The following is a 27,476-nucleotide window of genomic DNA, read 5'->3' on the forward strand; positions in this document are numbered from 1 at the left end:
TCAGGAACGGTAGGCTGCAAAGTCCCGTGCTGGCGCATAGGGCTGGTAGTGCTTTCGGGTGGGCCCCGGCCTGCGAGGTGTCATGTTCATGTAGTCGCTCTGAAGCATCCTGTTTCTCTTACTCTTCATCTGCAGAAAAGAGAAATGTCACTGTGAAGGGGGCCAGGGACACAGAGGGAGATATCTGGGAGGAGTGCTAAGATTTGGGGGCAACTCTTCAGAACACAGTCAAAGGAAGCTGAACAAACCAGAATTCATTGAGCACCTTGGACTTGCATAATGACCAATCAAACCCAACTACTTTGGACTCTTCCAAATTAACCTGAAAAATCTGAATCAAAGAAAGTATTTTAGAGAAATGCACTCCTGTTACTCTCAATGCAACCATTTGAACTGAATTCCAAAAGCATATCTAATTAACATATCCAACTCTGATATGTGAATATTCTTGAAGGCCCTTCCTCCTTTGAAAAGGTTAAGCATCCCCAATGCAATCTTCTTGTATTAGTCATTTGCTCAAGAAGCCATTTTTTTTCATGATTAACCAAAGAGGACCTTCAGCCCTCCAGAGTCTGGAATAGTCACAATTTCATAGCAGTGGAGTCCAAATTAATTGGATGTTACAGTTCTAGACAACTAGTTACAGTCCTATTCCTTTATATGTATGTATATTTCCATAAATAAAGGCAATAGCGTCATTCATCTCCATCCCTGAGACACAGCTCCCTCTGGATGAATTTCTACCAGGAATGAGGGTGATATTAACCCTAGAATTAGAGTTATACTCACCACGAATCTTAGCAAAGTTTTGACTGAAGGTTAGGAACATATTTTCTCAATCAGTGTGATGGTAAAATTTACATGTTTGATAAAAGTTCCATAAAAATTCTAAAAGTAGAAAGCCATCCAGATTTCTGGATTCAGAATTCTCCAGAATGAAAAAAAAAAAGTCTATTTCTTGGCACATAGGCCTGGCCTGATGCATAAGTAAATATTGATACGTTGGACATGAATGTCATGAGCACCAGAATAAATAAGCCAAAGACTGGCCTTATTTCCACGCACTCCTACCTGAGCCCTTCCCACCTTCCTTATCAAAGGGGCAGGAGTAAGTGTTAAAGGTTGGTAAAAAATGGACCTCCATATCACTAAATAAAACTAACATGTCTTCAGGCCTCATCTTTTGAGCTCTCAGCAGCATTCTAGATTATCCGTTCCCTTCTGACATGCTTCTGCTTTGCCTTCCGTGAGGTGCTACCACCCCAGTTCTCATCCTGCCGCTCTGGGGCCACTCCCTCCTTGCCTCCTCTGCAAGCTCTTTCTTCTCTAACTAGCCATTCAGCGTTAGAGTTCCTCATGGTTTGGTCCTAAGCCTTCTCCTCTACTCGTGCCATCCTCTCTCCCTAGGCAACCTCGTCCACATTCACAGTTTCAATTGCCACCTATTCACCCAAATTTATATCTCTGGACTAGACCTCAAAGGTACTTGAAACTCAACATGTCCAAAAAGAAACTCAAGATCTTCCCCTAAAACCTGGTCTTTTCCAGTGTTTCTCGTCCCAGTGAGTGACACTACCATATACACAGTTGCCCATACCAGACCTCCTAAGCCTCATCCTTGACACCTCCAACTCCCTTATCCTCTGTCCCAGAGGACATTTTACAACATCTGAAGACATTTTGGGTTGTCACACTGGGATGAATGCTACTGGCATCTAGTGGGCAGAGGCCAGAGATGCTGCTAAACATCCTACAATGCACAGGGCAGCCCCTGACAACAAAGTATTATCCAGCTCAAATGTCAGTAGTGCCAAGACCGGGAAATCCTGATCTGAAGAGTCTGATCATGAAAAAGAAAGGAATGAAAATGAAGCAATGGATACAAGCTATATCACCAAGTGAGAATGAATATTCTTAGACTGCCTGAGTCCTCCTTCTTGCTCATACTCAAAGATGACTGATGATTTGAGCCTGGGTGAGCAGGAGGTTGATGGTCCATCCATAAGTATAAGGCAAGATGATAGGAAAAGTGGATTTGAAAGAGACTATCAATTCAGCTTCGGTCATTTGGGATTTGAGATGATGGATGAGGTTATCTAGCTGAAAGTAAGAAGAGGACATCATTAAACAGACATAATTGGGGGATGCATTCAGGGAGAGGTATCTATGGAAACCAAGGGGGTGAGGGAAGTTGCCCTTCAAACATCTTGGTTCTACATCCTTTCCATAAATAAAGGACTAGAGTCCTCTTGGGCACAGGGTTATGGCAGGGCAGGAGTAAGGCAAGGAATTGTCTGCCCCCCAAATAAATGTGGAAGGCTGCTGCTGATATCCTGGGAGGCATTAGAGTACCTACTCTAACTCTGACGACTTCCCTTGCCAGACTCCTAAGAGACAGACTTTGCTTCTGGACACTCAAATTAAACTATAGCTAGTTAGAGGGGCCCCCATAATGAAGATGCCTTGGCTCTGAGGTTCTCTGGGTTGCACCAAACTTATGAAAGATCTGTTGCAATCCGCTCCCATGCTTACCCTCATGCTGTTATCAGATAGCAGATTTAGTCATTTTCAGCCTAACTGTAAACACAACAGTGGGATGGAAATGAGACATGCTGGGAACAGTATACAGAACCCACAGTGTCCATGTTCATCTAGCACATGCATATACGTGTGCAGAGTACTCACCTTACATGTCTCTGTGACTAAGTCATTTAGCCCTTCAACATTCGCTGTCTGCTAAAGATGTGTGATTTCAGGACCACTCCTCCCTTTCTCTTCCTTCTACTCCCATCCTTACCAACTTGTTTCTCGGAAGCAGCAGAAAGACACAGGCATACACAGGGCAATTCATTTAAAGGACATGGTCTTCAAGAACCCACTGGATTTAAAGGCAGATACTACCTGTACACACACTATCTACATTGCCCACAGTGTGATTTATAGTGGAGAAAACTGTTTTTTAAAGGCTCCTTTAGACTAAGAAGGATGGGTTTACCATCTCAACGGAGTGAACTGAGGATTGAGTGAGAGTGACAGGTGCTGGTCTGTGGCTGCCTGGCAGAGGGGAGCTCTCTCTTTATTCAAATGTCATCTACAGGTCAAGAACTGAGATAGAATCTGCAGCTGTTCCCAGAAACCCACTCAGCCTAGAACTGCCTACGGCAGTACATCACAGACCCTCAGGAAGTTCCAGAAAACAGCATCTTACACCAAGGCACAATGCAGACCAGCCAAAAATAGGATCCCAGAAAAGTACCCTGGAAATGGCTAAACTCTAGGGATGGATCCCTGATGACCTGGCTGCCTATCTCAGCAAGTTGCTTAAACAGTATCCAGAAAAGATGAGCCCTGGGTAAAAATGCTCTGTTATTCTATGAAATTTACATATATATTTATTTCACACCCATTTGGTCAGAGAGTACAAAGACCTATGTTTGAGATGCAGATAAAGGGTACTTCTTATTGGGTAACCTAATTAACTACAAGAGGCCACAGAAGAAGATAAGGTATGCCAAGCACTGGGACTTCCCAATTTTCAGGGAGCTCGTGAGACAGAATAAGACCAAAATAAGTTTTCTCAAGACAAAGGAAGATGAACCTCACTAGGAATTAGTAGTGCTGCCAAAGAAAAACATATTGCATTTATGATGTTTCCAATTTAAAAGTAAACTTTTTTAACTCATTGAAAATAGAAGCTACTCTTGTCCCTTTGGGTAACTCGAGTCACTTAGCAAATTAGTCCCTGCTTATAGTAACTGATATTCTAGTGTATATTGACAATAAGTTTTAAATGGCGAGCAGTACCCTTCTGGCCACTGAAAGTTAAAACAGTTTTCCAAAACTACATCTTACAAAGCTGGTAAAGTACATTGACTTAGGTCAGCATACTACAGGGGAGCACCTGTCCTGGAAATGTACCCCAAAAGGCACTGCTCCTGGCTTTTAGATTAAGAAGTTGATATTCCAAGGGAATCAAGATAAAAACAAGACCTGAGGGCTTCCCTGGTGGCGTAGTGGTTGAGAGTCTGCCTGCCGATGCAGGGGACGCGGGTTCATGCCCCAGTCCGGGAAGATCCCACATGCCGCGGAGCAACTGGGCCCGTGAGCCATGGCCGCTGAGCCTGCGCGTCCGGAGCCTAAATTCTAATGTTATTGGCAAACTCCACAGAGGTTCAAAGATGAAAGGTAACTAGGATGAAGACACCAAGATCCAGACTCAACTGACATCAGAGGAAGAACTTAGGCAATATTTCAATACATAAAAAGCCCCCATCAGGGTTGGGCAACTTGAAGAAGGCAAGATAGGCAAATTCTCATGATCTGATATAAAGGATTTTCAGGAACAAGCAGCCACTTTGGTGCTTACAGATTTTGTTGGAGGTACAGATTAGGCAACAGGAAGCCTGACAAGCATCTATCTGCCCCCTAGTCTCCCAAAATGGGAGTAGCATTTGGGGAACAAGGGAGAGGCAAACTTTGGCAATAGGCTGAGAAGAGTTTAAAAGGATCCCAGGCTGAATCTATCCTTGGCATGACTGTGAACCCAGGGCTTCCTTCCTCCTCCACCCCGACCCTGCCCAGCACCAAGGCTATAGTAAATAGGATGGCTTCAACATGGCATGGCTTCCAGAAATCACTGATCCATGTATGAATTAGTTAGATGTATGGAATATGCCTTAAAGATAAGTATGATACTTCAGGCATACTCATTTAAGTCCTTAGTTTGGCCTCTATGGGGGTTATCAATTCATCAGTTCATAAGCATTCTTTAAGCACTAAGCTAAATGTACTTAATACCAGATGGATGGTGAATGTCAAGAGAAACAGTCCTCTATCCTTGAGAAGCATACATACCCTGTTGAGGAAATGATTCATACATGAATCTAACTTCTAGAAAAAAATTCAAAGACAATATGGAATCAGTGCCACACTGTGTACATAAGAACTGGAAGTTCCTGAGTAAGAGAAAGGAGAGAAAATAAGGAGGTCCCTGCCTCGCAGTAGATATGGTTATCAATACGCATTCAAATCTAGGCCAAAACTTCAACGTGGAAGAAGGTAGAGAAAAACACACCAAGTTTATTGCATGAACATTTGCAAAAGTTCGTAAACTCCAATTCAGTGGTAAGAGCTCAGAAAAGTCTAACTCCCGTTATAGTTTCATAATGACAGCACCATACTTGGCCTCACAAAATTCAACTGCTTCAGAGGAGATAAAAATATGACTCAGATAAACAGACCTAGTTTCCTTGCTAGGTTTGAATGCATAATTTCAGTAGACAAATTTCTCATGATTTTTGACCCCGAACCAAAGTTATTCATTGGCTTCAGTTTCTTAGATTCCCAAGTCGCTTAGATTTTTATACATATGTATATATTAGAGCTATTTTATATGTCATAATGACATTGCAACGTGGGGAGAAGAAAGGTAATTTTCTACCCTAATTTATCTCCCACATTTATTTACCTGTTTAGCGTCTTACTCTGCTTGGCCACCTAATCAGTGTCTTCTGAACATAAACTCACATCTGATTTTTATCTCAGATAAAGTTGGATAGGCTAAAAGAGAACCTACTGAAACCTAGCAGGGAAAAAGAAAATAATCACATGTTCAACAGAAAATAAGCCACATAGGCAAAATTCTTGAATATGTCCAACTGCATATGCAGTAGAAAAGTTACATGAAAACAATGCTGTTTCTCTTACCCAGCAGTTAGAAAGAGCCACTGTTGCTAGCAAGCTATAGAAAGCTAGGACTCCGTTTACCACCACAAGTGCCCAAAATGGCTTAGAGGACTCAGGAGACCGGGGAGCTGGACAAAGATGTTTCTCTGAAAAATAGAATAGATTAGATTAAATGATATGGGAATGGCACTTGGGTACATTTCCTTCCTTCTTCTTAGAGGAGAATGTGAGAGGAATCAAAATATGCAAAATATCACTGGCTTAAGAGGTGTAGACTTCCTCGTTGGTCTGTCCTCTTTGGGAGTTAGCCAACCCCACCACTGATCATGACCTAGTTTTCAAGACTGCAGTTGAAAACCACTACTTGAGAGTGGACACTGGTCGAGCCGTGCGTTACCTTTCACATGGATAATGGTCCCATTGCTCTTCTCATTGTCTATGTAAGGAGGAGGATACAGAACCTCGATTTTGCAGAAATAAATATCCGTTTGGTTAACGTACAAATCCTGGAGGTAGAATGTCACTGTTTCGTTGCCCAAGTTCACAGTGCAGTTGAATTCCTTGTTTGTAGACTGAAGTGACTTGGAGTGATTTCCATTCACAGCACAGACCTCCACAGCGCTATCTACTCCCTTATAAAGGGATGCCCGGAACTCCTTCGAGAAGAGGTTGTAGGTATACTTGCAGCTGAGGTTGACCTCATTGTTGTTTACCACAAGCATGGGCGACTGATTCACCAAAATCTTGTTTTCTGGATGGGGAAAAAATCATTTGCTTAGAACAAGAATATAAGGACTTTTTTTCTGAAGTCAAGATATATTAGTTAACAAAATAAACAGATCTCCAGCAAAGGATTTCTCTTGGCAGATGAAGACGCAGGAGCTCTTTGGAAGATAGTTATCCTGAGAGTTTACTTTTTTTTTTTTTTTTTTTTTTTTAGAGTTTACATTTTGATATTATTTTCATCCTCCTTTGAATGGAACAGTGGAGCATGTTTTCACTTGGAAGGCAGAACGTGGCCTTCTGTTGGCATTGAACATCACAGCTATGCATTTGGAATTTTTGAATCTGTGCTGAGGTTCCTAACATGTTAATCATGCTCAATTAATTTTCTAATTGAGTGTTTTACTTGGAAATGGCTTTTAACACCTGACATAAACAAATAGATTTGTATTTTAAGTTGTGATTCAGCCTTTTGTGAAGGAATTTAAATGTTTTGAAACATTTTGACTTTTTTTATTGGCTGTTCCAAGAGTAGGATAAAGAGGTAAGAAAAATGTAATCCAAAGAATTTAATTTATCCTTCATAGCAAATTCTGAAAACAGCCTTGTCAGGAAGTTTGCATATTTGTTTCTTTAAATCACAGAAGATGGAAGAGGCCCAAGAGGCCCACAAGAGTTCTTTCTCTAGCCCATCTTCTACCTTTATGCTATCCTAGTAAACGATCAAAAACTCTGGAGACAACCTAGTTCAATCTCTTCACTTTTAAAGCAAAGAACCTGAAATCTGCATGATGGAAGAGAACATATCTATTCTATCCTGTTTTTTCCCCACTATACCCCATTCCCTAGCACATGACAATATATTCCCTTTTCTTGTAGTGACTGTGTGAGGCCTAGAAACATTGGATGATCTGTCTAATATCACTGAGCAGATGGTGAGCAAAGCAAGGACTGAAACCCAAGTAAACTACAACCACCTGAGCAACGGGCCACTCAAGCACTGAGAATCGACTTTGCAACCAACACTCTCCAAAATTTCTTTAAAACAATAAATCACTTTGTGTCTTTGATTAAAAATTCAATACAAACAAAAAACATTTTTGCTATTGTTTTTAGGTATACTAACAATTGTCTGCCTGTTCACATTTTTTTTTAAGGGTTATTTGAAGCAATACCCCCCATACCCATACTAAAGGGTCAAATCATCTATTAAAATGAAATTTACAATTTAACCTGGATTTGAATCCATGTACTCAAGTATTTTGTTTTTGCTTTGGAGAAAACGGAGCTGCATAGAACTAAATCACTAATAGCTTTTCATCTTTTACATAGTTCTCAATGCTAGCTGTACATCAAGAACCTGTGCCTGGGTCCCATTCCCAAAAATTCTGATTTAACTGGTCTATGCTGGTGGAGAGAGGGATCCATTCTTTTCATTTTTTTATGACAACTTATTAAGATATAATTCATGGGGCTTCCCTGGTGGCGCAGTGGTTGAGAGTCCGCCTGCCGATGCAGGGGACACGGGTTCATGCCCCGGTCTGGGAAGATCCCACATGCCGCGGAGCGGCTGGGCCCGTGAGCCACGGCCGCTGAGCCTGCGCGTCCGGAGCCTGTGCTCCGCAGCGGGAGAGACCACAACAGTGAGAGGCCCGCGTACCGCAAAAAAAAATAAATTAAATAAATAAAGATATAATTCATGTACCATAAAGCTCACCCTTTTTTTAAAGTTCACCCTTTTAAAGTAAACTTTAAAAGTTCAGTGGCTTGGGCTTCCCTGGTGGTGCAGTGGTTGAGAGTCCGCCTGCCGATGCAGGGGACACGGGTTCGTGCCCGGGTCCGGGAAGATCTCACATGCCGCGGAGCAGCTGAGCCCGTGAGCCATGGGCGCTGAGCCTGCACTCCGCAACGGGACAGGCCACAAAAAAAAGTTCAGTGGCTTTTTATTACATTCACAAAGCTGTGAATGGATCACCACTCTCTGATTCCAGAATATTTCGTTACCCGCCAAAAGAAATCCCACACCCATTAGCAGCCCCTCCCCATTCCTTCTTTTTTCCAGCCCCTGGCAATCACGAATCTATTTTCTACCTCTATGGATTTGCCTATTCTGGACATTTCATATAAATGGGATCATCAATATGTCGCCTTTTTTTTTTTTTAACATCTTTATTGGCGTATAATTGCTTTTCAATGGTGTGCTAGTTTCTGCTTTATTAACAAAGTGAATCAACTATACATATACATATGTTCCTATATCCCCTCCCTCTTGTGTCTCCCTCCCACCCTCCCTATCCCAACCTTCTAGGTGGTCACAAAGCACCGAGCTGATCTCCCTGTGCTATGCGGCTGCTTCCCACTAGCTATCGGTTTTACGTTTGGTAGTGTATATATGTCCATGCCACTCTCTCACTTTGTCCCAGCTTACCCTTACCCCTCCCCGTGTCCTCAAGTCCTTTCTCTAGTAGGTCTGCGTCTTTATTCCCGTCCTGCCCCTAGGTTCTTCATGACCTTTTTTTTTTTAGATTCCATATATATGCGTTAGCATATGGTATTTGTTTTTCTCTTTCTAACTTACTTCACTCTGTATGACAGACTCTAGGTCCACCCACCTCACTACAAATAACTCAATTTCATTTCTTTTTACAGCTGAGTAATATTCCATTGTATATATGTGCCACATCTTCTTTATCCATTCATCTGTCGGTGGACACTTAGGCTGCTTCCATGTCCTGGCTATTGTAAATAGAACTGCAATGAACACTGTGGTACATGACTCTTTTAGAATTATGGTTTTCTCAGTGTATATGCCCAGTAGTGGGATTGCTGGGTCATATGGTAGTTCTATTTTTAGTTTTTTGTTGCCTTTTGTATCTAGCTTCTTTCACTTAGCAGAATGTTGTCAAGGTTCATCTATGTTGTAAATGTATCAGAACTTCATTCCTTTTCATGGCCAAATAATATCCCATTGTATGGATATACCACATTTTGTTTCTTCATTCATTAGTTGCTTTCACTTGTTGGCTATTGTGAATAATGCTGCTATGAATATTCATGTACAAGTTTTTGTGTGGACGAATGTTCTCAATTCTCTTGGGTGTACACCTGGAGTGGCATTGCTGGGTCATTATGGTAACTTTGTATTTAACTTGTTAAGGAACTGCCGAACTGCTTCCTAAAACAACTGCACCATTTTACAGCCCCACCAGCAGCGTATAAGTGTTCCAATTTCTCCACATCCTTGCCAACACTTGTTGTTGTCCATCTTTTTTATTATAGCCATCCTAGAGTTATGAAGTGGTATGTCATTGTGGTTTGATTTGCATTTCCCTAATGATTTGAGCATTTTTTTCATGTACTTATTAGCTATTTGTATACCCTTTTTAGAGAAATGTCTATTTAGATCATTTGCCCACTTACCTGGGTTGTCTTGTTAGTGTTGAGTTATCAGAGTTCTTTACATATTTGTGATACAAGTTCCTTATCAAGATATGTGATTTGCAAATATTTTCTCCTATTTTATATGTCGCGTTTGGCATTGGTTTAACAATTCCCCTGGTTGATTCTAATATTCAGTCAGGGTTGAAAACCACTATAGCCTAACAGAGTTCTCAAGCTGACAGCATATTAAAGTCATCTGGATTCCCACGCCAATTAAATCAGAATCTTTGGGTGTAGGACCCAGACATCAATATTTTTAAAGTTTCTCAGAGATTCTAATTTGCAGTCAAGTTTGCGAAGCAGTGGCTTAACAGTTGAAACTCACTTTTAATCCTCAATTCATAGGCTTCCACTAGCATTTCCAATCTCATTTCCTCGAACCAAAACCCTCCCCATTAGCCAGATCATTTAGGGCCACACTGTGAGTACTCATCTCTCTGTACTTTGTTCACCGACTCCACGGCCTACAATGTCTCTCCCTTCTCAGGTCTCAAAATGATTACTCTCTGTTCTACATTTTGAACACCTCTTGTTTCATAGGCTTCCATTTGTTTAACTTTTGATTTGTGTGTATTTCCTCTACACCCCTAGTTCCCAAGTCCCTTTTGAGCAAGGACAAGGGGTTATGCTTCTTTGCATGATACTGTGCAAACAATAGCATCTCATTAAATAATAAGTGAAAGATGGTGATCAGACTGTACCATTCTTAGCAGCAGCTAGCTCTGCCTAGCATCTCATTAAGTCCTCATTCAAAATCTGTCTCAACAACAACTTTAGCTTCATTTATTATTCATTATAACAAATACTCTCTAAAAGCACTGAAAAGTAAACACGTAAAGATTCAAAAAGTTCAGCCTGTCTTGATAGGAAAATCCAACTCATTTTCTGTTTTGTTGTATCTTGCTTGGCCTTTTTCTGTGCTTACTGAGCAAGAATCACTGGGCCGGTTCTGATTGGAAGAGCCAACCCCAGCAAGAAATGCCAACATCTGCGTTCCTTTTCAGCTTAGGTATCTGTGTTTCTGCCTATTGAGGACTCCAAGAAGTGTGTTTCTGTTATTAATTACTTGAATTCTGTTCTAATGGGCATTCAAATTCTTCCTGATCTTCCTTTGAGAGCTGATGTAAGAAAAAAGATGAGAATAGGACTCCTTTGCAGGGATTTTTTAAAAGCGGGGAGGGGAAGCATGGGCAAGGAAACTGAGTAAGGCTGAAGAGAAATCCTGGACGGTTGCTCAGTTTGGCCTCCTTCTCCCAGCACCCACAGCAAGCTGGAGAGGGAGGGGGGCCAGAGTAGCTCAAGCATCTACACTCCAGTAGTTTGCTTAGTGCCTCTTGCATAACTCAGGGTGAGACACCGTCCCAAGAGGCACTGGGAGAGAGAAATTGATTTCCCAAAGGTAAGCAGGGCTCAGTGACTATCCTTGGGCAGCTCACAATCTGGTGGGAGAAGAAAGATACAAAAACAGACAGCAACTTTAAAAAGAGTGGCAGAGTGATCTGCAAGTGTTTGTGAGGGCAACTGGGGAACCAACTAAGGATTTCTGGAGGAGGTGACTGCTGACCTGAGTCTTAAAAGGATTATGCACACATTGATTCAACAGGTTTTCATGAAGTAAAAGTTATCCTAGCTAAGATGAGTCTTTGTGTTAGGGGGTGCGGGGGAGGTAGGAGAATGTGTGTTGGGGTAGGGGTGAGGTAGGCGACTGTGGGGAAGATAAAGACAAAGAGAAAAAAAAGAATGGTCTAGGCAGAGCAGATGAGGAGGGAAGAAAGAGTATGGCAGGTGTTGGGAATTGCACCTACCTGAATTTGCTGGACCTGAGTTGTAAAAGACAGGACTGGCAAGGTAAGCATAGTTCATAGGTTGGACTCTCTCCTGCAGGTAATGAGGAACTTTTGAAGGATTTTAAACAGAAGAGTCATACGTACAACTTTTCATTTTATACAGATCCCTTTAGCACAAAGGTGGAAGGTGAATTTGAAGAGAACAAGAGTGAAAACGTGGAGACCAGTTAGGATGCAATTGTAGTAGTCTAGGCAAGAGGTGATAAGGGTCTGAACTATGGTTAGAAAGAGGTGGATGAACTCAAGAAATATTTCCAGACTGAAGTTGGCAGAACTCAGCATGGGTTTAGATGTGATGAGTAAGGGAGTTAAAAATGTTGTCCTCAGGCCACACAGACCAACCAGTAAGTAACACTGTTTTCCTTTTGCCTATGTCTTTTCTTCATTCATTACGTGACCGGAGCAGACAGCTCAGAAACTGAGGTGAACTTTGGACATCTGGGCTGTGAAGAAGACATTCTTCCAGCCTAGGGGATCATTGCAGAGAAAAAGGAAATTACCTCAAAGGTTCCTGGGCACATAGTTGACACCCTGGATCTTAGTCAGTGTTTGCTGTTTTTCAGAAGAGGGAGAAGCAGTGGTCTTCCTCTGCTTCCCTTCACAGAGCATGATATAATGAGATAACTGGAAAATAGATTTCCCTTCTGTTCATGATGGGGCCTCCAAATTCAAACCTCAGCATTGTTAAAACGGATCACATTTCTCCTGAGCCCATTCTCCCTCGGCACTACAAAGTGAGAAACTTCTTAGGGAAGAGTCATCTGAGGTCCTAGGATCTAGGCTGGCTGTTACCTGTTCAATATTGCCCTGGTTGATGGCCTCTCCAACAGTTGAGCAAGGCAAGGAAAAGTCACTTCCTGTGTGACCCTATGTACTAATATTTTGTTGGGAAAGAGCTTGAAATATATTGGTTACATGGTCATTTGAGGGAAAAGAGATGTCCAATTTATCTGTCAAGGTTTACTTTCCTCCCTCTTCTATGTCAGCACAGATCATTTTAAAATTAGGTACTATGCTTGAAGTATCAATAGTTCTCTCAGTATGTGCTAGTGTGTGACAACAGCCTCCTAGCTGAGGGTTCAACTTGAATTCAAGTTTGACTGATAGAACCTCTTGTTTTTTAACATGTATCTCCTTATAGTACTTGCTTCCACCTTGATTCATGTCAGTCATTCAGAGAAACCTAAGTGAGAAGCCATCTCATAGGACTTCAAAATCCACATCTGCTTTGGAGAGACACTAAGGGAAGGAAATTCACTCTGGGTGGTAGGAAAAGATAATCAATTGCTCTAAGTGATATTGACTATTTGTGATCATTATGACTTCCCATAGAAACAGTAATTCTGATTGCTCTCATTTTTTCTTAAAAATGGAGCATGTGTGAAAATGCATACCCCTTACTCTGTGAGAGTAAAGTAATAACATGGATCAGTCAAAGCAACAAATAACCAGAACACCAAATGACATTTGGCTTTGATACGTATTTTGGTTCTCTGAGTTTCAGGGAATCTACAGTACTTAAATGATTTAAGGACATATTGTAAAATTTAAGGACATATCTAGACTCAGAAGAAGAAATAAGAGAAATATTTAGCTTCCCCATACTAGCTTCTGTTTGATTCCTTTTTGCTTTCCAGTTAGTGCTAGGAGTGGGAAGCATCCTTCTCATGTTAATTTTTTTCTTAGCAGACCTACCCCTTTCCCTGTAAATATTCAGTTTTCCCTCTTGTGAGTAGTTAGGCAAGGTCTGCCTAGGTCAAACCTACTAGGTTAAAAGAGAGACATTGTCAATCTATCAGTTGTATTCGCTTCTGGTGTCAAAAGATTGGCTTGACTGACATGGCTCTAATTGAATTGGCAAGTTGTTTTGATGATGAATTTAGTGCTTTGCTTTTCAAAGCCTTTCCTAGCAGCTAAACCAGCTAAAGGTGTGGAGACAGGAAGCAGTAACCTCAAACCTCTTTCCCTCACAACTCCTCCTTGACAACAGGCAACATGAAGAGTAAGATTGGAGGTGAGAAGGTACTTATCTGCTACCTATGAGCAAGGCAGTGAGAGCTGAAAGATTTCCCACAGATAATCTGTGAATTTTGTGATATAGTTGACTTCTGGAAAATTGAAAGTTGCTTGTGCTTCCATGAGAAAGGGGGGAAGGGAGCTTGGTTACCAAAAACAAAACAAAACAAAACTTTCCCTTTTTGCCTATGGTAAATAGGTCAACTACTATAATAATAAACAACTCTCTGCACAGGTGGAGTGGATAACCATCTCTAAGGTGTGGCTCCAAACACCAGAGAAGGAGCCCTGACCCTAAAAGGACACTCCCCACCAGCTCAGTTAATGCTTTGATTTCAAAATAAGGTGAAGCCTAAAATGCAATGTGGGAAATACATTGACAAATTAGTAACTATGGTCTATATTCATAGGGCTACAAAGTGCTTTCTCCTATTTTATCTCATATAAACTCTACATTAACCTGTGAAATAAATAAGCAGGACAGTCATCTTTATGTCCATTTTATAGATGAGGAAACTGAGGTCAAAAAGGTCTAATTCTTGCTCAAGGTTACAGGACAAGTACATGACCCTTAGGACTTGGCTCAAGCCTCATGACTTCTAATCTAGTGTTCTTTTCCCTCTGCCAGGTTGCATCAAAATTTCAATCAATTTTGGTGATTGTTTCTAGACCTTCTCAAAGTTGGACTTGATAGTTGGATGGCACAGAAGTGAGACTTAGGAGGAGAATATCATTGAGCAGGGGAGTAAATGGAGTGGGAAGAGGACAAGATAAATTTCATTTTCTACCCCGTTTTGCTGGAATACCATCCCGCAAAAAGTGCTCAGCTGGATGGGAAGTTGGAGATGATCTCAGCCAATCCCTTATTTTAAACAAGAGGCAACTGAAAACCAAAGAAGTAAATGGCTTTCTAAACAAGGTCACAGAAATTGTGGAAGATCTAAGATATTATTTATTTATGATTCTAGGAGTAATATTTTAAATCATGAATGAATAGAAAACCAATTTTGTACATTCAGCAAGTTTGACTTGATTTCATGTCAATCTTGACTTTTTCATATTTAGAAAAAGTCTGTTACCAAACTTGCTTTGCCTCTACACAAAAGATTTTGCTTACAATTGCAGAGACTTCCTGAAGGTCATAGATGGATCCTAGATAAAGCCTACAGACAATATGGTCCCATGAAGTGCCTCTTATAAATTATTTCAGATCCACACGCAATAATTACACCATTGCAACAATTCCATTTCAGCTTGCCCACATGTCCAAAAGAGTTTGAACACAAACATTAGTCAATACATAAAATCACTTTCAATCTAAACCTCATTGGGCAAACCCTTAACTTCAGGGCCTTTGTGAATTACATTTATTTGTCCTGATTAATTTAGGATATTCCATCTTTCCTTTTCCTTATCATAGCACCATAGAGAAATCAAATGGCACACAGAGGCTGGTGAACCAGAGAGTGGAATACGCAGCACTCAAGACTGAAGGCCGCATTCCTTAACTAAAGTTAAGGAAGCCCTAAAAAAGATAGAGTACATGTTTCTTTAGCAACGTCATTGTCCTTTGACCTCTTGACCTTGTTGTCAATGTCCATTGACCTCTTAAGAACTTTGTTGGGTTCCATCTCTGCACACCATGATCAGAGTTTCTTCTGCAGTTTAACAATCAGGTTGTAAAGATCCTAATCACGTTGCTTCCTTTTTAAAATTCTGACTGAACAGAGTTTAGCATGTTAGGCAGGAACCAAAGAAAATGAAGCTTTCTCTTTTCAACCATCTTGCCATGTGATGTTTGTGAACACATTGTGAAGGTGACACTGGTTTCCCTGGCACAGAACACCTCCTTCCTGACCACAGAGCTGGTGAAGTTACCGTAACTTTCCTCTGAGCACGTTTCCTGTTCAGGCCCAGGATACCTTTCAGCACATGGCCATCTGACCACTTCCTCCTTTTGTAGACTCCATAAGGGGCAGGCTGACCATAGGCCAATGCAGTGCTGGCCTCAGGAACTCGTAAGACAAACTGTGCTTTCTGGGAGGACTTGAATGCTCAACCATCTGTGGCTCTGGTAAGTCTAGCTTGTGGCTTGGATTCATAGAGATGTGAGAAAGAGGAACACAAGACACTCAGACTACAGCATCTTTCACCATCCTTCTCAGTGAAAACAGAGAGAAAAACAACGCTATCAAACTTTGAATGGCTCCAGACTCTCTGAAATCCATGTCAAAATGGGGGGAAAATGTAATTCAGATTATGTTTTCAAAATAACTTTATGGTCATTTCATCTAGTTTTCTGTTGACTGTCATCTTGAAACTCTCCTTATTTTCACAAGGAATAGAGATGTAAAGAAAGCCTCTCCAAAAAAAACAAAAAGTCTTTGAAAAACCATGGTCCACATACGTATACATGGTCTCATTCAGGATCTTAGCAGGAAACAGACGGCACTCAAAACTGGGCGATAGGAGGTGGGTTTATTTATAAAAAGACTCTTGGCAGTGGTTTGGAACCACAGGGGATAGTACTAGAACCTGTAGCTCATAGCAGCAGAGTTATAACCACGCTCAGATCTAAAGGGGCAAGGGGAGGAAGAGGTTCCAGAATCAGAAGGAAAATAGAGTTGTGTAGAGGAGGCCACCACGACAGAAGCAATGACTTCTATAGGGAAAAACAGTCAGGCCAAGCAACCAGCCCTGCCCAAGACTGCATATGCACAACTAGCAAGTTCTATCAAGCACATTAACTCTTACCCAGAGCAAGTGTGACTTTCAAACAAAATCTAAAGAGACCTTAGTTCAAACAAGTACATACGGCTACAGATGATAATAGAAATAGAAGTTGCTATTGGCCAGCACCAGTCTAAGCACCACCTTCAGCCTCGATCTGTGTTTCCAGACAGGCAGACACTGTAATGTAGAGGACCATCACCCTTGGCCTTTTAAAAAATTGTTGTGCTCCAGGCAACTGTCAGAAAGTAACTCAGAGGCCAGATAGTAGCAAAAGGTCCCATCCAAGCACCTAGACCTAAGGCACTAATTATTGAGAGAGAAAAATTATCAATACAATCAATGAATTCTTTCTGAAAAGAAATTTCAGTGTGTCAGAAAACTGTTCTGGTATTCTGACTTCTGCCTTGACAAAGTCAAGCATTCACTCAGCAAATAAATAATGGGGTCTATAGTACTAGGTTCTTGGGAGATGGGAAGCTGTAAAAGAAGCGGCAGCCTCTTCCTTCTGGGAGAAATCCTAAAGCAGGTTCACAATTAGCTACACTCCAAAACCAGGTTTGGTGTGTGAGCCCTGTAGAGGGTCACTGGCAGTCACACGGAAGACCCCTTGTTTCCAGACAAGATAAGTCTGCTTCTGTACAGACTGGCCTTTAACTGGGCCATGAACTTTGGAGTACCTTTAGACAGGCTAAGGTAAAGGAAATGCCCTTTAGGGTAAGGGTTTATTGGGAACAAGCTGAGCATTCCATTTACATAGGGGGGAAGTAAGTGAAGATGGCTGATACCAATCATGGAGAACCTTTATAATGCCAAGAAAAAGGCACATGGGTTTTACTAGACAGGCAATGGGAGACATTGAAAACACCTGAGCTGAGACTGGGCTAGTAAGCACCGCTTTGGCAAGATTAGCACAGAGGGGCACGTGCATTTGCTTGGAGCCAGAGGGGCACGTGCATTTGCTTGGAGCGAGGGCAGGGCTGAAGCAGAGACTAGTCAGGAGGCTGAGCCAATAGCATCAGTGTGAGCTCCTAGGGCCTGAGCTGTGGAGGTAGCAGCTGGGATAGAAAGGATGGACAAGGTGTTGGTGCTGGGTTATGCTTGGTGATGGTGAACAGGAATCAAAATGACGTGGAGTACATGGACTGGGTAAGGGGCTATTAACAAAATTAGCTACGTGAAGAAAGGAAATCTGTTTGGAAAAAAAGCTGTTGGGTTTTAGATATGTTGGGTCTGAGGGGTAGGTAAGGCATCCTGGAGGAAAGGTCCAGGAGTTTGATGAGTCGGACTAGAGCTCAAGAAAGTCAGAGATAGACATGTACATTGGGATGTCATCTGTATTAGGGTGACAGTTATTATTAAACCTGCTAAAAAACCACTACCTGTACTACAACCCATCCCTACCACTCAGAGACGCTACCCAGCAATGCAGGGTATGAGCACTCTAGGACCAAAACTTCCTAAACACAAAGCAACATAAACTTGGGTGTGATGTGACCCAGGCCCTACCATTCAAGGGTCTGTGTTGTCCTCTCAGCTCCTAATGCTGGAAGAACCATCTGAGACGACAACATGACAGCACCTTAATTTATATGAAAGAGCTACCTGTACCAATAGCCACCAGACCATTCCAAAATTCAAATTTTATTACCTTAAAAGGTTACCTGTAGTTCAGATAGCAGGTAATTAGGGCTTTATAGCTTTCTACACAAATATTATGACAGTAATCCAGTTAACAGATACCCACAGGTATCTAGAGACCGCAGGTATTAATATATTATATCCTAAATACATATTTTAATCTGGTAACCAAATTTGGGAACCATATTTTCCTCCTGAGCCACCATCATTCTAAACCCTCATTCAAAACAACTCTGTAAAGAAGACGACAGTACATTTTTCCTGTCTGTTTCATTCTCCCTAAATCTTATACCTTTGCAAAGTCTGCTTAGGGCCACCTTAGCACATTCAGATTCTTCTACATAAGAGTCATGGCCTGGAAGTTTGAAAATAATTACTGTGTTAAACTTTAACATTATGTTGGAAGATAGGGGAGAACAAAGGCAATATTGTCCCCCAAAACTCTGCAGTCATTTCTAAGCACATTAGCATCTAAGATGCTGGTTCACAATCTCTCCAAACAATTTCCAAGATGGCTGGTTGCAGTTCTTGTATTTTCTCCATCATATCGTAAGAGCATCCACAAAGGGGTGGGGTTGCCTTGCTAGAGCTGATAAAAGCTAGAGCTTTTATCCCACTTAAGAAGCATTTTTGAGCCAGAAATAGACCTGAGATGCCTTCTCGTCCAACCCCCTCATATACCAGATGAGGAAATGAAGGCCTAGAAAAGTTGTCAGAGTGTAACAAACTAAAACTCTTCATTACATCCCCCTACCTTGATAAATCAGGGGTTTTAGATTTTGAGTTTGGAAAACGAATAATAGACGTGGCCTCCCTAAGGTCAAGGGCAAGCCACCATGTCCTTTCTCTGAAAAGCACAGAGAGTTGCTAAGATTAACATCCCTGACTGGAAACTGGAACCCTGCCTGTGATGCTGGGCAGGCTTGGTCTGAACCTTGTGACCCTGTTATCACAGCCGTGAGCTGAGGCCAAGCCCAGCCACAGTGTGCAGTTTTGAAGACTCAAGCAAATTTACAGTACAAACAGGTTAACTCTTCAAAGTCGAGGTATATTCTATCCCAGTGGCCCTTGTTGAGACAGGTTTAACACTATGACCTGTCTTGAGAGAATCAAACATATATAAATATATATTTGCCAGTATGGAACCACTCATCTACCCTGGCTTCATCCTAACACATCTCTACCCCTATAAATCTCTATCCTTCCTCCCGTTCTTCTTAGACATTTGTCCTCCTCTCGCTAATACTCCCATTCTCCAAATCTCCATCCCCATCTCCTCAAGAAAACTGCCTCCATTCTCTTGTTTTTCTCTCCCTCTTCCTCTTGTCTTTCCTAATAGCCCTCTATCTCTTCCACCCATGCAACACACACACACACACACACACACACACACACACACACACACTCAAAACCAACACTTGGCTCCTTCCACCTGTCGAATATAATTAAGTCACTCAGTTGCAAACATTTATTACACACCTACTATGTATAAAATACCGTGGTAAACATTATAAGTGTTATAAGTTCCTGACTGTCTTCACTTTATCTGGCAATTTCCTCTCCTTTTCACTCTCTCAATTTTGTCCCCCTCCACCTTTTCTTAAACCTTCGAAGTGTTATCTTCCTTCCTTCGAAGTGTTATCTTCCTTCCCCATCACTTGCCTAAACTCAGAAGCCCCAAATGGCTTCCTTTTGGCCAAAACCAATGGCCTTTCCAAGTCATTACACACTTCTCCTTCCCTTATGCAGTCAATGCCATTAACCACTGTCTCTCTGGAAACTCTTTCCTCTTTTGGCTCTAGTGACATTCCACGAGCCTCATTCCCCTCTTTCCTCCCCAAACACATTCTCTGTCTCCTTCACTAGTTCATCCTCCTCTTCAGCTGACTCCAAACCAGGCCTATTTTCCAGACTCCGTTCAACACTCTGCTTTTCTACAGTTATACCCTCTCCTTTCTATTAGCTACCTGTTTCCATTTCCACGGCTTCAATTTTATTCCAAAGTTGAGGATGATGAGGTAGGAAACTGCCAAGTTTTCTTTATCTGTTTCCAGCTGTTATATCCTGTCACATATAGTCTTCTCAACTAGATCTGAAGTCTGCAAAAGCACAGAGAACTTGATTAATTACACAAGCAGTTCTTGTGTGCTAATGAAGTCTTTATAGTTCTTTTCCTCTTTTTATATTCCTTCAGATCCCAATAGAGACTAAAATATAACAGAGGTTTAATAAATATTTGTTAGATTGTGTTACACTCCCATTGGGGCTCCTCTTATAAGACCGTAGTAAAGGCTGAATACCCAGGGAAAGCTTCCTCAGGGAGCTGGATCTTGCACTAAAGATATAAACTGAAAGTCAAGTGGGATTTGGATGTGTGGAAAGGGAGAGGGAATTCCAAAAGGGAAACAGTATCAGAAAGGTCATAAAGTGCAGGTGTGTGAGACATTGAAGAAACCCTCAGTATTTAGGTTAAGGATCTTGTATTGGGGTATAAAAGGAGACAGTTTGGATAAGTAAAATGGGTCCAGCCTAAAAGCATCCCAAAATGTCAGGAAACATTGCAATGTCATCTTTCTATTAGCATCTTCGAGGAACCATCAACACAACTTCCTTTTCTATAAATCGAGAGATGTCTAAGTTCCCTCCCATCTCTAAAAACTGTCTGTGGTTGAATTCAACAGTTCTGTGGATGCTTTGGCTTATCATTGTTTTCCATGAAATAAATTAGCATGGATAGGAAATCACTCACAGTGGTCCTAAACTGAAAGAGAAAAAAAAATTCTGGAAAGGTTTCACAGTTCTCATTTTTAACTTCATTGTAGCTCAAACTGGGTTTTTGTACCAGTCACAGAACCTAAAATAGCACGTAGAAGATGTTAATAAATACCTATGGAATGAGCACATGAAAGAAGATCTGTCTTCCCAAAGCATAAGAAGGAGCAGGAACTTTAGAGAACAGTAACTTACTAACACCCTGCTTTAGTCCCCACAGGAGCCTCATGGTGGGAGGAAACATTCTCCTCCTCCTCCTATGTGCCCATTCTCATCCACCTCCTAGGGGATAGAGTCTGTGAATTGGAAGTGGAACCCTCCTGGACCCAACATTGCTGAAGCTGGTCTTAAATTATGTACCCTTATTATTAGTACTGTTGAATTTCAACACAAGTCGTCAGGTCACATGGAAGCTGCAAATACAGCCACAGTGATGTTCTGACATTTTATCACATGTCAAGTATCCCTAAGAAATGAAAAGCACAGCCCTTTATCTTCTCAAGTTTAAAAAAAAGAAACACCCACCTAAGTCCTTAACATGGGAATCCATGTCATTGTTAAAAATGTAAGACATGTCACTAATTTAGATTCTTGTGTGTGAGAGAGTGGGTAATGACTAGGAGTTACTGTTATAATCAACACATTAAGGGGTGGATTGTGAGCCAGAGAGGTGACTCAGATACTGCAGAAAGGGGCTCACAATTAGATTAGAGGTCAGAGTGAACGGTGAGTGGGTGACTCTTATGACACCATCAGGAACCATTAACCTGGTTACCTTGGCAACCAGAGTCCCCAAGATAATAAAGATGATGACAAATGAAAAAGATGATGGTAATGGTGATGCAGAGATAAAGTTGCAGCTCAGAGTTAAGTCAGAAATTCACCACCACCATGCATTCGTCTTCCAAGAATGAAAATATAAACTCACATAACCTGAATGGTCACACACAGAATTAAGATGCCTATGAAATCAGCATTGAAATCCTAAGGCCCAAGAAGTCTAAACTCTCTTTTTCACATCCTCTAATAATGGGCTGAGTAGCCCTCGAACCCATCCAGGACACCTCTCTTCTAGTGTTGAGAGTCATTAAAATGAGAGTAATAAGCAAGAAATTAGACACCTACTTTCCGTAGGGCTTGGGTTATATTCCCTCCAGCTTCTGGGACCAATTCTCATGCAACCATTCTCAGACCGAAAGTTCTGGGTACATTTTTGGATGACAACATCATGTCATTGACCAAAAAGAGTCAAAGAAATGAACATAAAAGAGACATAGATTCCTCAGCAAGTCTTAGAAAACCAGAGACCCCTTCAGTCTGTCACAAAGCCACCCAGATATCATTTTTTTTCCTGAAGTTCAGCTAAACTATCTACTGGGAAGAAAAGTCCCAGCCTCTGTGAAGTTTTATAAATAAGAAATGTCTTGAAGAAAAAGGCAAACAAAACTTTAACCAAGATGAAAAGGAAAAAGGATAAATAACTGTGCTCTGAAGGAGGGCCTGCCCTCTGATTTTCAGACAAGAAAGTCTGCAATGAACCGTGTATCCTTATCAATGCCTATATGCATTAATAAAGAGCTATTGTTTTAGAGATGATAAACCACAAACGGAATTTTCTTCTGCCATGTTGGTGGCATAATTTTCATTTTGTAAATGTCAACACACTCCATGCAGGCAGTACTTGGAGGAAGATAGCCACCCATGATAAAAGGTGAATGGTAGTCACATGGCATTTTGATACTCATGAAAACAGAGTAAGGATATTAAAAAGGAGGAAGGTTTATGTTTAAAGGAAAGGCAGCGAGATCCTCCCCCACCCCCCATAGTAAAGGGTTGAATGTGAGAGATTCAGAGTAACGATCACAGATTCATTTCTTTTTCTGATCTATCTGTGAAAATGACTCATTCTATTTCCTGGTACTGATATATTGGTATTAATTTTACATTCCTTGCTGTAAAAGTTCTTTCTGGATGGTTGCCTTTTTAAAAAAAAAAAAAGTATCTTAGGGTGTGAAAGCAGAATAAAACCAATTCTTAAGCAATGGCTACACTCTTGAAATGTCCATCAAATTTACTGGAACTGACAAAACACCCAGTCAATTTTTTAACAGTCAGAAGAACTGGCTACTGTGCACGGGGTGTCATGTAGACACAGCAAGCTGCTGGTTACATTGCATTTTCTATGTCCATCTTTTTACCTTCCCTTCCCAAGCCCCGCCTTGGAGCAACACTTTCCTGAGAGAAGTAAATAATTCTTTTTGTGTACAACTACCTCAGAGGGGTCATTTGCTGAACTAAAAATAAGGTCTTTAATTACCTTGCTTTGCTGATGTTTTTTTATTAAATGCCAATCATTTTCCTGCCGTCTGTGCCTCTCTCAGAAAAAGAAGTGCTGGGGGGAATGAAGAAGCACTGCAGAAACCAGTTGTGTTCGAATTGGCCGTTTTTGACAGTTTCTTTGCTAAGGTTTGGGAAGAAATGAAAAGAAATGCTCTCGTGGAAAAAAAAATGTGTTGTCCTGATTTTTGCCTTTATCATGGATGATTAGCTTGCTGAAAAATAACCAATATTGGCTGAAAAACCTATGAACAATGCTATATATTATTGGCACGCTTCTATCATCAACCACGAATTGATTCCCTTTCAAGGGCTGCAGTTCTATGCTGGATTCATATTCCAAAATCCAACAAAATCCTCTATTGTGGATCTCAATTGCACAATTATCTGGTAGAAAACATGTCATGTTAGTAAAGAAACTGTAAGTTAAGGTTTTCTCATGCTTCCTAAGTCATATTTCTTTAGTTTAGCCATAAAGATCTTTCTATAGTGTTATTAATCATGAAGCATCGGGTTAGGTTTAAAATACTTCATAGAATAAGTATTTTAAGCTATGCTGTGAGGCAGTGAGTTAGACTTATTAAATTAGTCGGGGGAAAAACTGTTCTTCATACACACACACACACACACACACACACACACACACATACACACACATATCTCAACACAGACATAGAAGTAGTCTCTCACAATCCTAGGGAGGACAAGTACACTGTGGCCAGCAAATGTCCTTAACTGTAACTTCTTCGTGGAGGGTGAAGACAGAAACAAAAAGCACATGGACGATTTTGCACCACTGATTAGAATGGATCATTAGACATTTTTGGATATTGTAATTATTTTTTCTCATAAGTTTTCTTACTGGAAGCGACATTTTGAAAGGGCCTTCTCTACCCCTTTCCTACTTCATTAGATGGCCACTCAGCATCAAATCTTAAAAGTTTTTATGGGGGTGAGTTGGCATTTGAAAAGTAGAAGCACCTCAAAGTCAAAAACAGTTTCCATGTGTGTGATCTCTTCACTGCTTTTCTAGCTATCCCCCTTTTAATACATCTTCTAAAGGAAGAATATAAAGCTTTGAGTCTTACAAAAAATATCTTCAAAGGAGAGCGAATGAAATGATGATGGATGGCTTTCCACAGAGGAAAGTATTTTGTGTACAATTATCAATTTTAAAGTTTTCTGTCAGAGTGAGGCTTCTCTCTCTTTTCTGCCCATTCTTTACTGCCTAATAAATTAAGAAATTTTAAATACTCTTTAAAAATCAATTTTAGAGATCCCTTAAAAACAAAGTTTTTTTAAATCGATGTTGAAGATTCTTTTAAAATATACTTGGTAACTCTCAATACTGGGTTCCAGATACTGGAGCGTAACCTGTCTCATCACCTGTTCATGTCTTTTATTATATCAACACCTTTTATAAATACACACAATTTGTAAACGTGCTTACTGGCACCTCAGACAACAAAATGGATGGGTATATATGTAGCTAGCGTACTTGTGCAGGTTGGGTAATTATATTCTTTGGAGATCGTGTACATGATAGTTAAGAACAACAAAAAATCATGCAGTCCCCACATTACCAAAATAAGTGAGAAAGAAAATGGAAGATACTGGCCTTTCAATGTATCTTCAAGGGGAAAATAACTATCCTTATTTCAATATGCTGATTAACCCCTATCAGTCCAATTTTTGAGCCAAGTGGGACCCTTTTCTAACTCTGAGAACGAGTTGAACAAACATCTGACTCCAGCCCACATACGCAACAAACTCTTTCTGTTTGGAACTGTAATTTTCCAAAGATGATTTAACCTTGGACATATCTGGAGCTAAGAAATTATAAAGCACATCATGTTAGGCGGAGAAGCACAGGCTCTAGAGTCAGACTAAAGTAGTTCAGACCCTGGTTCCAATAACTCCTATATGATATCCTTAGCCAAATTAACATGCCTACTCCCGTCTCCTCATCTGAAATGCAGTTAACTGTGATAGTGTCAAGTTTTTTAGTCTCTCCCCATCACCACTGGAAACGTAAAAGAATTTCAACTAAGAAAACAGATTTCAGCCAGCTGTTAAAAAAAAAACAACAACTAATTTATTAGCATCTGTATTGTGCCAGCTTCTGTGACAACTCCAGAATTCATTCTGGCACTCATTCAGTTCAGGTAGACATGGTAATTACAAGCAACCTTTATCTTGCTAGCCAAGCACTGACTGTGCTAAACATTTCACATGGATTGTTTCCTTTTATCCTCACAATGACCTTGAGATGAGGTTACTATCATCTCCATTTTACAGGCAAGGAAACTGAGGCTTAGAGAGTTTAAATACTAGCCTAAGCTTAGCTAGCAAGACATGGATCTGTACTGTGAATCCAGGCAGTCCAAGTCCAGAGCTTTCAGAACCAACCTGCTTACAGCAATTTTCTTACATTTCAAAATATACATATATAGACAAAAGCTAACAATTCTTGGGACACTATCAACTGATAGCTAAATAAATCTGATTTAATTCCAAAGGCAGTTCATTAAAATATTTTGCTGGCCATAGTCTGAGAATCAGTGAGTTTCTAAATAACAGGTTGCCATTCATAGCAAAAACTACACTTCAAATGCCCAAATTTCATGAGTTCTTTGAAATTTGAAAATGAACCAAAGACCTCAAACGAAAACGTTGGGGGAGAAAAGAAATCAAAATTGTTTACCTGCTACTTGAATTGAGGGGAAGAAGTTGAGAGCCAGGAGCAGGCTGAAGATCATCGTGCTAACGGTGGGCCAGGGCTTCCGCCCCTCCTCCCTGAGAAGCCCAAGTGTGAGGTGAGCTGGAGACGCACCTGAGCAACCTGACTCGTCATCCGCAGCCACCACCACCGACTTACTTCTCTCAGGGCACATGATTAAGGGACTCAAACCACTTACTTCCCTCGGGGCACATGATCAAGGGACTCAAACCTCAAACTTTTGTGACTGCAACATTTCACACAGGATATCACATTGTTTTGATGACTTTTGACTTTTCCTCTTCTTTTAAAGGCAAGTGTTTTCTTGTCACTGAAAGACAATGTCAGTCACTCTCTAATGGGCTCATGGAAATCATTCTCTGTGGACGGGTGTCAGAGCTGTGAAAAATGGGTGCTTGAAATCCAGCAGGAATGTAAGGGTAGAAAAACAAGGTGTTCTAAAAGGGGAGAGAGTTTCATAGGATGGAGATAGACTGTGTCCAAAAGGCACCAATAAGAATTAGATTGAGGATTTGAGAAATATTTGTTATCAGTGTTGAAAGGAGTTATGAATATTAGGAACTGAACGTCTGTGTTGGATGTAAGCGGCCCCATGGAGCATTTAGCGCACACACTGCTTAGTTTGTGCCAAGCCTTTCCCGTCTCACTTCTAGGAACTTTGAGAAACACATTTGCAAGCACCCCACCTACTGACTATCTGGAGGAGGTCCCCTAAGCAAAGGGAGAGTCAAAAGTATCGGGCCTCCCTGGTGGCGCAGTGGTTGAGAGTCCGCCTGCCGATGCAGGGGACACGGGTTCGTGCCCCGGTCCGGGAGGATCCCACATGCCGCAGAGCAGCTGGGCCCGTGAGCCATGGCCGCTGAGCCTGCGCGTCCGGAGCCTGTGCTCCGCAACGGGAGAGGCCACAACAGTGAGAGGCCCCACGTACAGCAAAAAAAACAAAAAAAAAAGTATCACGTGTCCTTAGGAGGACAGTAAGGTAACCAAAAGCCCACTGGTACCTCATGGTCTCCATGTCCCTCAAGGAATCATTCAGGCTAAGTGACAGGCATGAAAGGAGGCTCCGTAGCAGCCTCCCCAAGGCTGGTGCCCTTGCCCTCTGGCCAAGCCTTCTGCATTTAGGGTCATCCCCCTGGCGTGGCCAGCTCCACTCTCCTCTTCTGGCACCTGGGTCAGGATCCTGTACTCGATGGCTTTCTCAAAAACTTTCCAGTAACATTTTTCTGCTTTCCTGAAAACCCTAAGCTTTATATGACTACCCTAGTTTGGGGTTTGTGTATGTGGTTTTTTTAAAAAAAACACAATTTGTATTGATTTTTATTCTGACTATAAAAGTAGGACATATTACATATAGAAAATTTAGAAAAAAGATACATTTTACTTTATTAAATGTCAAAAATAATCAGTAAAACAAAACTCACCTCACCTTCCATGTGTTTTCCTATTAAGATTTTTACGTATTTAATATGAGGTTTTACTTATCATTTTCAACAGATCTATACTATTATCTGTTTTATCTTGAATATTTTTCCATGACCTGTAAG

The 27,476-nt window shown here is 41.1% G+C and overlaps 1 protein-coding gene across 1 annotated transcript; it reads right to left on the reverse strand.

Moving 5' to 3' along the window:
• CD28 (CD28 molecule) lies at positions 1-26,086 on the reverse strand. Its single transcript, XM_067739862.1, has 4 exons — positions 25,897-26,086; positions 6,083-6,436; positions 5,707-5,831; positions 1-129 (listed from the first exon to the last, which is right to left on the reverse strand). The coding sequence occupies exons 1-4, from the start codon at positions 26,084-26,086 to the stop codon at positions 1-3; spliced, it is 798 nt and encodes a 265-aa protein (XP_067595963.1).
• Between the last annotated feature and the right edge of the window lie 1,390 nt (positions 26,087-27,476).

This window comes from Pseudorca crassidens, chromosome 6 (assembly GCF_039906515.1).
Source record: "Pseudorca crassidens isolate mPseCra1 chromosome 6, mPseCra1.hap1, whole genome shotgun sequence".
NCBI classification, from domain to species: Eukaryota; Metazoa; Chordata; class Mammalia; order Artiodactyla; family Delphinidae; genus Pseudorca; species Pseudorca crassidens.